The sequence below is a fragment of the Amblyraja radiata genome, chromosome 13 (genome assembly GCF_010909765.2).
Source record: "Amblyraja radiata isolate CabotCenter1 chromosome 13, sAmbRad1.1.pri, whole genome shotgun sequence".
NCBI classification, from domain to species: domain Eukaryota; kingdom Metazoa; phylum Chordata; class Chondrichthyes; order Rajiformes; family Rajidae; genus Amblyraja; species Amblyraja radiata.
Genome location: NC_045968.1, coordinates 37,341,718 through 37,354,907, shown reverse-complemented (window position 1 = coordinate 37,354,907; position 13,190 = coordinate 37,341,718). Strand labels below are relative to the sequence as shown.

The following is a 13,190-nucleotide window of genomic DNA, read 5'->3' as shown; positions in this document are numbered from 1 at the left end:
AAACTAAACTAAATGACAGGTTTGTAATCAGTAATCAGTCGATAATACAGTTAACATACAAAAAAAAATTCAATAAGATTAAATAAATGCAATGTTGTGCAAAACACACAAGGCCAAAGTCCCTAGTGCAACCCAAGCAGTTGGTAGTTCAGAGTTTAATTGGTGTTTGTGGTGGACATTTGTGTGAGTGTAATCTTTAAGCAGTGAACAGTCTGAAAACTCATCCCATTCAGTCGCCCATATATTGGTGGCATCTTGGACATTGTGGCACCTCAAGAGTTCAAGAGTATTTAAATATCATCTGCACCAGAACGGAACAATAACAATTCTCACTAGCTGCAGCTTTAGAGTCATCGAGGCATACAGCACTGAAACAGGCCTTTCGGCCCAACTTGTCCCTACCGACCAAAATGCCCCGACTACACAAATCACTTTTGCCTGCATTTGGCCCATATTCCACTAAACCTTTCCTATCCATGTACCTGTCCAAATGTCTTTTAAATGTTGTTATAGTACCTTCCTGAACCACCTTCTCTGGCAGCTCATTCCATATAGCCACCACCTGTATGGAATGAGCTAAACGTTGCCCCTCAGATTCCGAATAAATCTTTCTCGTCTCAGCTTAAACCTCTGTCCTCTGGGTTTTGATTCACCTACTCTGGGTAAAAGACTTTGCGCATTTAGCCTAGCTATTCCTCCCATGATCTTATACACCTCAATAAGATCACCCCTGCGCTCCAATGAATAATGTCCTAGCCTGCTCAACCTCTCCCTACAGCTCAGGCCCTCGAGCCCTGGCAACATCATTGTAAATCTTCTTTGTACCCTGGTTCAAAAACATCTTTCCTATATTCAGGGTGACCAAATCTGAACCCCTCTTGTTTTTATACATCTCTATAAGATCACTCCTCAGTCTTCTGCACTACAAGGAATAAAGAATTAGTCTGCCCAACCCTTCATCGAGTATTAGCATGGAAACAGGCCTTTCGGCCCAACTTGGCCATGCCGACCAAGATACCCTTGTAGTTCAGGCCCTCGATCTCTGGCAACGTCTACAGAAATGTTCTCTGCATTCTTTCCAGGATATTAATGCAACAAATCAACAGACGAATGTACAATAATATATCATAGAGTAGATTATCAGTAATAATAGGTAAACAAACCACATTAGTGCAAGCTGAAGTACAAAGTGCAACCAAATCAAAGTCCATTGTACATTGTAACTGTGTTTCCTTTATTCACTTTCTCTCGATCTCAGCCTGCTGCCAAGAATTGCTGGCACATGAGGAGTAAGTCGGACATCCGTGCTTTTGGAACTCTACACACGTGGACCCCGACAGTCCTTTCAGGTACAGGGACCCCAACTATCCTTTCAGGTGAGGTAGAGGTTCACTTGCACCTCCTTCAACCTCATCCACTGTATCCGTTGTTCCAGGAGTGGTCTCCTATATATCGGCAAGACCAAGCATAGAATCCGTTGAACACCTTTGCTCCAGGGCCGGCCTTAGGAGGTGCGGGGCCCAATTGGGAGCAATCCGTCCATTCGGCTTAAGGCCGGCCCTGCTTTGCTCAGTCTGCCTTGGCCTACACGGTCTCCCGGTTGCCGAACACTTTAACTCCTCTTTCCATTCCCTCACTGACCTTTCTGTCCCAGGCCCCCTCCACTGTCAGAGTGAGGCCAAACATAAATTGGAGGAACGGCACCTTATATTTTGTTTGGTCAGCTTACAACCCAGCGGTATGAATATTGATTTCTCTACTTTCAAGTAAGCCTTACATCCTCTCTCTCTCCGTCCCACCCCCACCCTAGTCGTCGTACTTGTTTCACTGTCGCCTTGTTGAGTTTCACCGTGTGTATAACTCATTATCACCTACCCCACAGCCAACAATGGACCATTGTGGGTTCCACCTTTCCTTGATCATCTTAGCTTTCATATCTTTCATTCATTTGTTCTATTTACCTTCTATATCTCTCGTTTTCCTTTCCCCAGACTCAGTCTGAAGAAGGGATTTGACCCTAAACGTCACATATTCCTCTTCTACCCACTGAGTTGCTCCAGCATTTTGTGTCTATCCTTGTGGTTTAAATGAGATGGATTGGCCCAGTGGAAAGGTTGGGGCTGGTGTTACAAACCTTGCTTTATTAATGCCTGTTCACATGGAGAATGTGTCTGAAAGATTGGCCATGCAGTCGAGATTTTTTTTGCATGCACTGAAGAAGGATGTGTGGGAATTTCATTGCGTGAGTTGTGAAAGATAAGGAAAGGTAAACAAATGTTATCAGTTTAATACAAGCATTTTAATTATGATGATTGATGTGATCAGCTGCAAAAATCAACCTTCTCTATTCCATGAATTTCATCGTACAGTGGTGGAGTTGCTGCCTTACAGCGCCTGAGACCCAGGTTCGATCCTGACTTTGGGTGCTGTCCGTACAGAATTTGTACGTTCTCCTTGTGACCGCGGAGGATTTCTCAGGGTGCTCCGGTTTCCTCCCACAATCCAAAGATGTGTAGTTTGTAGGTTAATTGGCTTCTGTAAATTGTCCCTAGTGTAGGATGAAACTAGTGTACAGGCTAGAGGTTGGTTAGAGTGGACTCGGTGGGCCAAAGGGTCTGTTTCCACAATGTATCTCTTAACTAAACTAAACTAATTACTCTGTAACGCCTCACAATACTGCTATCGTATTTCAACCTGAATATTGTTTCTAATTAGACGACATAGATTTCCTTCTAATTCTATAAAACCATCCGTACAGGGACCATCCTCAGCTGCTGCTCTGCGGGTGTCAGATGTTATGGGGAGAAAGCAGGAGAATGGGGTTGATGCGGAAAGATATCATCAGCCATGATTGAATGGCGGAGTAGACTTGATGGGCCGAATGGCCTAATTTTGCCATCACCTTGAACTTTTACCCGTGTCTTTGTTGCCTCTTCTCCAAGACTTTCTTGGCAGGTCCCTCTCAACATTCCCTGACTTTAGTGGTGTAGTGAGCGTGGCACAGTGGCACTGCAGGTTGAGCCGCTGCCTCACGGCGGCAAAGGCCCAGGTTCGATCCTGGCCTCCGTTGTTGTTTGTGTGGAGTTTGCATGTGATTGCGTGGGTTTCCGGATTCCGGATTGCGTGGTGCTCCGGATTCCTCCTATAGACGTGGGGGTTTGTAGGTTAATTGCTTCTGTTTATTGCCCCAAGCGTGCAGGGAGTGGATGTACAAGTGAGATAACATGGAACTAGTGAGAACGGGAGATGGATGGTCGGCATGGACTCAGTGGATCGAGGGGCCTGTTTCCATGCTGTATCTTTCAATGAATGAATAATTCAATCTATCAGTCAACCAAAACACTATTCGCATCCTTGTATCCCTCTTGTTGTCACACCTTCCCCTGCCAACAATGGGACGTTATAGGCTCCACCCTTCCTGTCATCTGTTGCCAGCCTTATCTTGCCTCCAGTTTATTTCTCCACCTGCCCCCGCTGACCCCCTCCCCCCTCCCCCACCCCCATGCAGTCTGAAGAAGAATTCCGACCCGGAATGTCACCTATTCCTTTTCCTTTTCTCCAGAGATGCTGCCCGACCCTCTGAGTTACTCCAGCATTTTATGTCTATCTTAGGTATAACCCGGCAACTGCAGTTCCTTCCTCTACAAATCTCTTTGCCTTCTTCCGTGTCTGAAGAGGGGTTCTGACCCAAAACGTCACCTATCTTCTAGGTCAGGCTCATTTGATATGAAGAGCACAATGGGTGGTTAGGATGGAGGAGGTTTCAGAAATGGGAACGGACCATGCCATGAAAGCCTTTGATAACAAAAATGAAAATGTATAGGTGTGTCCATGCTGTGCTGAGAGACTGATGTTGGCAACTACCTTCATACACAGAGGGGCTTTGGTGCAAGTTAGTTGTAAGCAGCAGAGTTTTGGTTGGATGCAAGAAACTGCAAGAAACTGGATACAAGAAACATTGGGTTTATACCAACGATAAACCCAAAGTGCTGGAGTAACTCAGTGGGTCAGGCAGCATCTCTGGTCAACATGGATAGCTGACGTTTGGAGTCAGGACCCTTTCTTTCAGACTGTTTGTGACCGTGGGGCAGGGGGAAAAGAAAGTTGGAAGAGAAATGGGGGAAGAACAAAGCCTGGCAATTGATAGGTAGATACAGGTGAAAGGATTTATAAGAAGATGGTTGTGATATTTGGAAGTCCACCAGCCCAGTCCTCAGACATGATATCAAGGACTTCAAGCATATGTCCTAGGCCCATCCATGAGCTCAGAAGTGTGTGTTCACTGATGATACATAGTGGAGTAGCTCTGGACTTGGTGCCTTACAGAGCCAGAGACCCGGGTACGATCCTGACTACAAGTGCTGTCTGTACGGAGTTTGCACATTCTCCCTGTGAATGCATTGGTTTTGCTCTGGGTGTTCCGGTTTCCTCCCACAGTCCAAGGACATATTGGTTTGTAGGTTAATTGGCTTTGGTAAAATCGTAAATTATCCCTAGTGTGTGTAGGACAGAACTAGTGTACGGGGTGATCGCTGATTGGCGCGGTCTCTGAGGGCCAAAGGGCCTGTTTCCACGCTGTATCTCTGAAGTCGAAATTCTAAACTTTCTTTTCCATTTGTATCTGCTTAGGTACTAAAGCAGTTCACGTCTGCATAAAGCAAATTATATTTAGATTATATTTAGGCAAATAATATTTGTGCCCATCCCCAATAGCAGAGAATCAGCTTCGGATACCAGCATCCATAGTTCCTTGTGTCTCCAAACAACCTTCCTTGTCGCTCAGCAACCCAGCATTTATCAAATTGACATTATTCCGATTCCCCCATTGATTCAATCCATTTCATCATCCTTCCTGACTGCGAATACCAGACGATATGGAGTATAAATTACGATGTTGCTTTAGACTTTAGTGATACAGTGCAGAATCTGGTCCTTCGGCTCACCGAGTTTATGCCAACCAGCGATCACCCTGTACAGTAGTTCTGTCCTACACACAAGGGATAATTTATAGTTTTTACCAAAACCAATTAAACCTCTGGAATGTGGGAGTAAACCGGAGCAGGGAGAATGTACAAACTCCGTACAGACCGCACCCATGGTCAGGATCGAACCTGAGTCCCTGGTGCAGCAAAGTGGCAGTTCCACCGCTGCACCGCCCTCGATGTGCCGAATGGCCTAATTCTGATGCTATGATTTATGAGCATATGAACCCCACCTCCTTCACCAAGCTTTTGTTCAGAGAGTCATAGAGTTATACAGCACAGAAACAGGCCATATGGCCCAACTAATCCAGATGGCCAAGATGCCCCATCTACACTAGTCCCACTTTCCTAAATTTGGCCCATATCCCCTGAAAGCTTTTTTATTCAATACACACTAACAAAATAAGTAGCATCTATGCAGTAATGTATCAAGTCTTTGAGTTGTCCCTACAATCCAGTGTTTCAAACAATGATGTACTTTTGGAGGTCAGTCATTTCTAGTAGATGGGATTAGGCAGCATTTGTAACATAGTCATATTCCACACACAGCAAATGAAGGAGAAAACATTATACTTAGTTTCTGATTATGGGTGGAACGTTGTACAGGGCGGCCAAAGGATGCTCTGCTTAGTGTAGTTTAGTTTAGAGATATGGGGGTGGTGGTGATGGTGGCGGAAGCATCTACGCTAGTGGTGTGTGAGTCTCTTAGATAGGCACATGGATATGCGGGGAATGGAGGGATATGGATTACATGTGGGCTGAGGAGTTTATCGTGGTATCATGTTCGGCATGGATTTGTGGATCGAATCCCATGCTATACATTTCTAATGCTCTATGTTCTCCATCCCTCCAATACATTTAATTCTCTGTCCAGTTTTGTGTTGCCATCAATTCCCACTCCGAACTCGCCCTTTCTAGCTTCCTGCACTGTTGCAAATAGGACCAATTTCACTGGCACATCACAGCTTGCTGTATCCAATTGCAAATAAACCGCTTTTTGGATGTAAATGTTAACAATGTTCTACATTTTGATCGAAAGATATCTGGAAAGGATTCAGAAAAGATATACTGTACGAGGCTGTTGCAAGGATGGAAGGGCCTGAGCTATAGGGAGAGGTTGAGCAGGCTAGGACTTTATTCCTGGGCACGCAGGAGGATGAGGAGTGATCTTATAGAGGTGTACAAAATCATGAGGTGAATAGATGGGGTAAACACACAGAGTCTTTAACCCAGAGTAGTGGAATTGAGAAGCAGAGGTTATAGGTTTAAGGTGAGGGGGGAGAAGATTTAATTGGAACCTGAGGAGAAACATTTTTACACAAAGAGTGGTCGGTGTATGGAACAAGCTGCCAGATGAGGTACTTGAAGCAGGGATTATCACAACATTTAAGAAATGTTTACAGTTACAGGACTAGGACAGGTTTAGAGGGTTATGGGCCAAATGCAGGCGGATGGGACTAGTGCAGATGGGACATGTTGGTCGGCGTGGGCAAGTTGGGCCGATTGGCCTGTTTCCATGCTGCATGACTATGACTCTATGAGATCAACATCTGCAGTGGTTGAAGGACTATCTAGTAAATGAAGATCTGGCCAGGGTCTGCCACAACCAGTTAAGTGAATAAAATAAATTGAGGCTCCGACATCAAGCAATATGAAAACAAACCCAGTCTCTCCTCATAACTGAGACATTCCATCCTAGGCAAAGTCCCGGCGAATGCCCTCTGCTAATCCTGCAGTTTAATCCTCACAAGTACCCAATTTATAGATGGTCTCAGCTATCCATTCAGGGGTGGAGACTATCTTTCAGTACCCGCACATGGCCCCAAGAAATGAAATGGAGAAATAAGAACTTGCATTTTAATGCTGCAGTAAGAGATAGAAACGGCCATATGTATTTGTGCAAGGTATAGATAGGGTAGACATACTGTAGATGGGGAGGCACAGTGGCGCAGCGGTAGAGTTGCTGCAGCACAGCGCCAGAGTTTGTACGTCCTCCCCATGACCGCGTGGGTTTTCTCCGGGTGCTCCGGTTTCATCCCACATTCCAAAGATATGTAAAGGGCCTGTCCCACTTGGGCGTCATTTGCGCGTAATTTATGCGACATAATTTACGCATTACGCGCGCATGGTGCGTGGTGAAGTAGGCAGTGACGTGCAGTTGCGAGCGGCGCCCCAGGATTTTGGGATGTACAAAATCTTCGCGCGCCATCTGCGTGACGCGCAAATGACGCCCAATTGGGACAGGCCCTTAAGTTTGTAGGTTAATTGGTTTCTGTAAATTGTCCCTAGTGTGTAGGATAGAACAAGTGTACGGGTCATAGTTGGGCAGTATAGACTTGGTGGGGTGAAGAGCCTGTTTCTACACTGCATCTCTAAAATTAACCGTCAGTAACTTTGTTTCCCAGGGTGGAAATATCTAATACCAGAGGGCATAGCTACAAGGTGACAGTGAGAATGTTTAATGGAAATGCACGGGAACCATTGCCAGGGGTGGTGGTGGAGGCAGATACGATCGTGAGGTTTAAAAGGCTTTTAGATAGGTACATGGAAGTGCTGGGAACAGAGGGATATAGATTATGAACAGACAGATTAGTTCAGTTTAACATTGTGTCATGTACGGCACAGATATCGTGGACCGAAGGGCCCGGTCCTGTGCTATAATGTTCAATGGATAAACTTGAAAGAGAACCATAGATGTGAGTCAACAGATATCCTCTCAAGCAAAAAACATAGAACATCACATCAGCTTCCAGGAGAGGTAGTGGAGGCAGATACAATGACAATATTTAAGAAGCATTTGGACAAGTACCGGTCACTTCCTGAAGATGAATCAAAGTCAGGAAAAGCCTAGGTTTTATGAGGTCTAACCAGCAACCACAGCCCAACAACAGACCACAAGCAAACATAGTCATAGAATTGCACAGCACGGAAGTGGGCCCTTCGACCCAACTCATCCATTCTGACCTTGATTCCTATCTATGCTAGTCCACTTTGCCCACGTGAGGCCTACACTCCTTATTTATGCAAGGACTTGTCTAAAGGACAGCTTGAAATTGATGGGCCGAAGGATCTGTTTCTCTGCTGTGCTACTCTATTACAGGACATCTCAGCAAATGGCAGCACAGTGGCGCAGCGGTAAAGTTGCTGCATCACACTGCCAGAGACCCGGATTTCGACCCTGACCTCAGGTACTGTCTGCACGAAGTTTGTATGTTCTCTCTGTGTCCATGTGGCTTTTCTCTGAATGCTCTGCTTTCCTCCCACACACCAAAGACATACAGGTTTGTAGGTCCATTGGCTTTGGTAGAATTATAAAAGTGCCGCTGGTGTGCAGGATAGTGCTAGTACACGGGGTGATCACTGGTTGGCATGGACACAGTGGGCCAAAGGGCCTGTTTCCACGCTGTATCTCTAAAGTATAAAGCATTCTTGTGGTACCAGAATGTTCACGGTGCAGAGATGAAAGCCCTAAATTTTGCAGTATTCCCATTGACTATTTTGAAGTCTTAGGGGCCGGAAGGATCCACAGAACTGTATAAGGTTATGAGGGGAATAGATGGAGAATATAATGCACAATCTTTTCCCCAGGAATCAACAACTAGCAGATATAGGTTAATGGCAAAATAGAAAAAAATTGATAGGAACCTGAAGGGCAACTTTTTCACTCAGAGTGTGTTGGGTATATGGAACGAGCTATCAGAGGAGGTCGTAAAGGTTTAGAGGGCAATGGGCCAAAAGTAGACAAATGGGACATCTTGGTCGGTATGGGCTGGTTGGGTCACAGGCCTAGTATTATATGACTCTATGAATGTATATAGGAATGCAGAGATGAGATCACAGTCATACCTGCTGTGATTTTATTGAGTGATCGTAGAGGATTGGAGGGGCCAAATGGGTTTTCTCCAGGTGCTCCAGGGAAGGATAGTGCTAGTGTACGGGGATCGGTGGTCGACACAGACTTGGTGGGCCAAAGGGCCTATTTCTACGCTGTATTTCTCAAGTCTAAAATCTAAAAACTCTATGAATGTACATAGGAAATGGCAAAATGAGATTAGAATCATTCCTGCTACGACCTTATTGAGTGACAGCAGAGGATTGGAAGGGCCAAACGGCGTACTCTTGGTAAAGACACAAGGAACTATAGATGCTGGATAATGCACAAAAGGACACAAAGTACTGGAGTAACTCAGCAGGTCAGGCAGCATCTCTGAAGAACATGGATAGGTGACGTTTCGGGTTAAGATTATTCTTCAAACTTTACTCCTTGGAATTTAGAAGAATCTTGGCAAACTCTTGGTCTTGATTCATATGTTTGTTTCTAGGAGGGATATCAGTAATTGAGGCAGTGGAATGGATACACCAAGATCATTGTATGCAGATTGTTAATGGCAGGGATGGAGACTGTTTAAATATTTGATGTTATTTGAGACGTTGTGTAGTCAGTCGTCCCGTGGTGATGCTCATCTGATACAGAAACTGACACTAGACCGCCACACATTCATGCACAGCCCTACTTTCACACGCAATCCCAATCCAACTCAATTATACACACACAAAATCACATTCATACTTACTGTCACACTCACACAATTGCATTCACACATGCAAATTCACCAACAACTAGAAGGCACAGTTTCAGAAGCATGTGGCACCCATTGAAGCCTTCCTGTTCCAATTTCCTATTCAAATACCAGCGAGCAGAGCTCTAAGGTGAGAGGGACAAGCTCTGTATATACAATTATGAGAGGCATGGATGGGGTAGACAGTCATAATCTTTTTCCCAGGGTGGAAATGACAAAGACTAGCAGGCACTGCTTTAATGTGAGAGGGACAGGGTTTAAAGGAGATATGGAGGACAACATTTTAATACAGAGGGTGGTGAGTGCCTGGAACACACTGCCAGGATTGGTGGTTGAAGCAGATATATTACTGGCATTTAAAAGACTTGGGTAGAGTGGATGTAGAGAGGATGTTTCCACAAGTGGGAGAGTCTAGGACTAGAGGTCATAACCTCAGAATTAAAGGGCGTTCTTTTAGGAAGGAGATGAGGAGGAATTTCTTTAGTCAGAAGGTGGTGAATCTGTGGAATTATTTGCCACAGAAGGCTGTGGAGGCAAGGTCAGTGGGTATATTTAAGGCAGAGATAGATAGATTCTTGATCAGTATGGGTGTCAGAGGTTATGGGGAGAAGGCAGGAGAATGGGGTTAGGAGGGAGAGATGGATCAGCCATGATTGAATGCCGGAGTAGACCTTGTGGGCCGAATGGCCTAATTCTACTCCTATGACATGATCTTATGGGCTTTTCGATAGGCACATGGCTATGCAGGGAATGGATATGGATTATGTGCGGAAAGATAAGTGATCAGATATTGTGGGCTGAAGGGACTGTTCTTTTCTGTTTTTCTATGTTCAGAGCTGCTGAGTCATTGAATAAATCTGAGAATGAGGTTGGCAGATTATTAAATCAAGTGTTGTGGTGACAGGGCAGAAAATTGGAGCTGAGGTCAAGTCAATGGGCAAGGGACAAGAGATCAGCCACGATCCTAGTGCACGGTACAGCATATCCAACGGGCTGAATGGCCCACCCCTCTCTCCATTGTGTAGAAATCCACTTGTTTGCCTTTCAGTTCTCATTGATCGAGATCACATTCTTAAAAAGCAAAACGAGTGATTGCTAGAGTATTGTGTGCCATTAACCGCAATTTTCTGGAATGAAACCCTTCTTGTTTAATGTTTCAGATGTGTCTTATCTTGATGGAACACTGGCCAAATTGTTGATACTAAATGGACGACCTTGACTTCGACACAATGGAGGAGGTGTTTGCAAACCTTTCTGATTTGACTGGCGGCCTCAACAAAACCTGCTCCTTAAACAAGGGCTTCCAATTTTATTATCTGCCCATCATGTACATTATCGTCTTTGTCACCGGATTCATCGGCAACAGTGTTGCTCTCTGGATGTTCATCTTTCACATGAGACCTTGGAGCAGCATCACCATCTACATGTTCAACCTCGTCCTGGCTGACCTCTTCTACGTCTTCTCCTTGCCCGTCCTAATCTTCTACTACTTCAACAAAACCGACTGGATCTTCGGCGAGCTCCTGTGCAAGCTTCAGCGGTTCATCTTCCACGTGAACCTGTACGGCAGCATCCTGTTCCTGACCTGCATCAGCGTCCACAGGTACACGGGTGTTGTCCACCCCATGAAGTCGCTGGGCAGGCTGAAGAAGAAGTCGGCCACCATTGTCTGCGTGTGCGTGTGGATTACCGTCATGGCCGGCATCTCCCCCATACTTTACTTCTCCAGAACGGGGCTGAGAAGAAACAAAACCAACACCTGTTACGACACCACGTCTAAGGATCTCCTGGAAATCTACTTCATCTACAGCATGAGCACCACCTTCTTTGGATTCTGCATCCCCTTTGCCACTATCTTGGTCTGCTACGGTTTCATAGTGAAGGCACTGATATCAAACGATATGAAGACTCCACTCCGAGGCAAGTCCGTGCGCCTGGTCATCATTGTGTTGGCCGTCTTCGCCATCTCCTACCTGCCCTTCCACATCATGAAGAACCTCAACCTTCAGTCCAGACTCTATTACCAAGGGCTAGACACTTGCGAGTGGAACCGAAGGGTCTACGCCACGTATCAAGTGACCAGAGGTCTGGCCAGCCTCAACAGTTGCGTGGACCCTATCCTGTACTTCCTGGCAGGAGATACATTCAGGAGGAGGTTCACAAACGCTGCCAGTAGGTTCATGACTCGACGGGGCGAACTCTCTATGCCGTTCAGGAGTGAAGACAGTCCACTCCAGCCTGTGTCAAATATTTCACAGAATGGAGACACTTCCTTGTAAACCGGTTTTTTGTAGGCAGTGAATTGTGTGACTGTGTAGGTTTGGAGGGTACAGTAAAGTATTACACTTGAGACTTAAACTCTATAGGAAACGATGATACGTGAAATGTCCAGGAATTAAATGTTCGTGCTCGCAATCTTTACGGAAGTATTCTGTTTCAAAATTAATCTCCACTGTGAATCTTTAGACTTTATACAGCGCGGAACCATGCCCTTCAGCCCACCAAGTCCGTGACGACCCGCAATCACCCCTTGTATCTTGTACACTGTGGACGTAGTCATGTATAGTCTTTCCACTGACTGGATAGCACACAACAAAACGCATTTCACTGTACCTCGGTACACGTGACAATAAACTAAACTAAACCCCATACATTAGTTTTATTCTACAAATTTGTGATACACATCTACACACACCACACCCTATCTATTCCCTATCGGGCTCCTGCGTTCCAAGGAATAAAGTCTTCGCCTGACTTCAGTCGGAAACACAAATCTCCTGTGTCTCTTTCTTTCTCTTGTTTTCTCCATCCCCTCCCCCTTCCCAGTTCTCCCACTAGTCTTAGAAACATAGAAACATAGAAATTAGGTGCAGGGGTAGGCCATTCGGCCCTTCGAGCCTGCACCGCCATTCAATATGATCATGGCTGATCATCCAACTCAGTATCCCGTACCTGCCTTCTCTCCATACCCTCTGATCCCCTTAGCCACAAGGTCCACATCTAACTCCCTCTTAAATATAGCCAATGAACTGGCCTCGACTACCCTCTGTGGCAGAGAGTTCCAGAGATTCACCACTCTCTGTGTGAAAAAAGTTCTTCTCATCTCGGTTTTAAAGGATTTCCTTCTTATCCTTAAGCTGTGACCCCTTGTCCTGGACTTCCCCAACATCGGGAGCAATCTTCCTGCATCTAGCCTGTCCAACCCCTTAAGAATTTTATAAGTTTCTATAAGATCCCCTCTCAATCTCCTAAATTCTAGAGAGTATAAACCAAGTCTATCCAGTCTTTCTTCATAAGACAGTCCTGACATCCCAGGAATCAGTCTGGTGAACCTTCTCTGCACTCCCTCTATGGCAATAATGTCCTTCCTCAGATTTGGAGACCAAAACTGTACGCAATACTCCAGGTGTGGTCTCACCAAGACCCTGTACAACTGCAGTAGAACCTCCCTGCTCCTATACTCAAATCCTTTTGCTATGAAAGCTAACATACCATTCGCTTTCTTCACTGCCTGCTGCACCTGCATGCCTACTTTCAATGACTGGTGTACCATGACACCCAGGTCTCGCTGCATCTCCCCTTTTCCTAGTCGGCCACCATTTAGATAATAGTCTGCTTTCCTGTTTTT

General features: G+C 45.4%; 1 protein-coding gene across 4 annotated transcripts; it reads left to right on the top strand.

Annotated features, from left to right (window-relative positions):
• Nucleotides 1–1,071: 1,071 nt before the first annotated feature.
• On the top strand, nt 1,072–11,983 carry LOC116979886 (P2Y purinoceptor 1-like). Of its 4 annotated transcripts, none has more exons than XM_033031804.1 (2): nt 1,072–1,349; nt 10,723–11,983. In XM_033031804.1, the coding sequence occupies exon 2, from the start codon at nt 10,768–10,770 to the stop codon at nt 11,839–11,841; it is 1,074 nt and encodes a 357-aa protein (XP_032887695.1). In that variant the 5' UTR covers nt 1,072–1,349; nt 10,723–10,767; the 3' UTR covers nt 11,842–11,983. The 4 variants fall into 4 exon arrangements, with proteins under 4 accessions (XP_032887695.1, XP_032887696.1, XP_032887697.1 ...); XM_033031805.1 differs by having other exon boundaries at nt 1,072–1,376; XM_033031806.1 differs by lacking the exon at nt 1,072–1,349 and adding an exon at nt 2,008–2,242.
• Nucleotides 11,984–13,190: the final 1,207 nt, after the last annotated feature.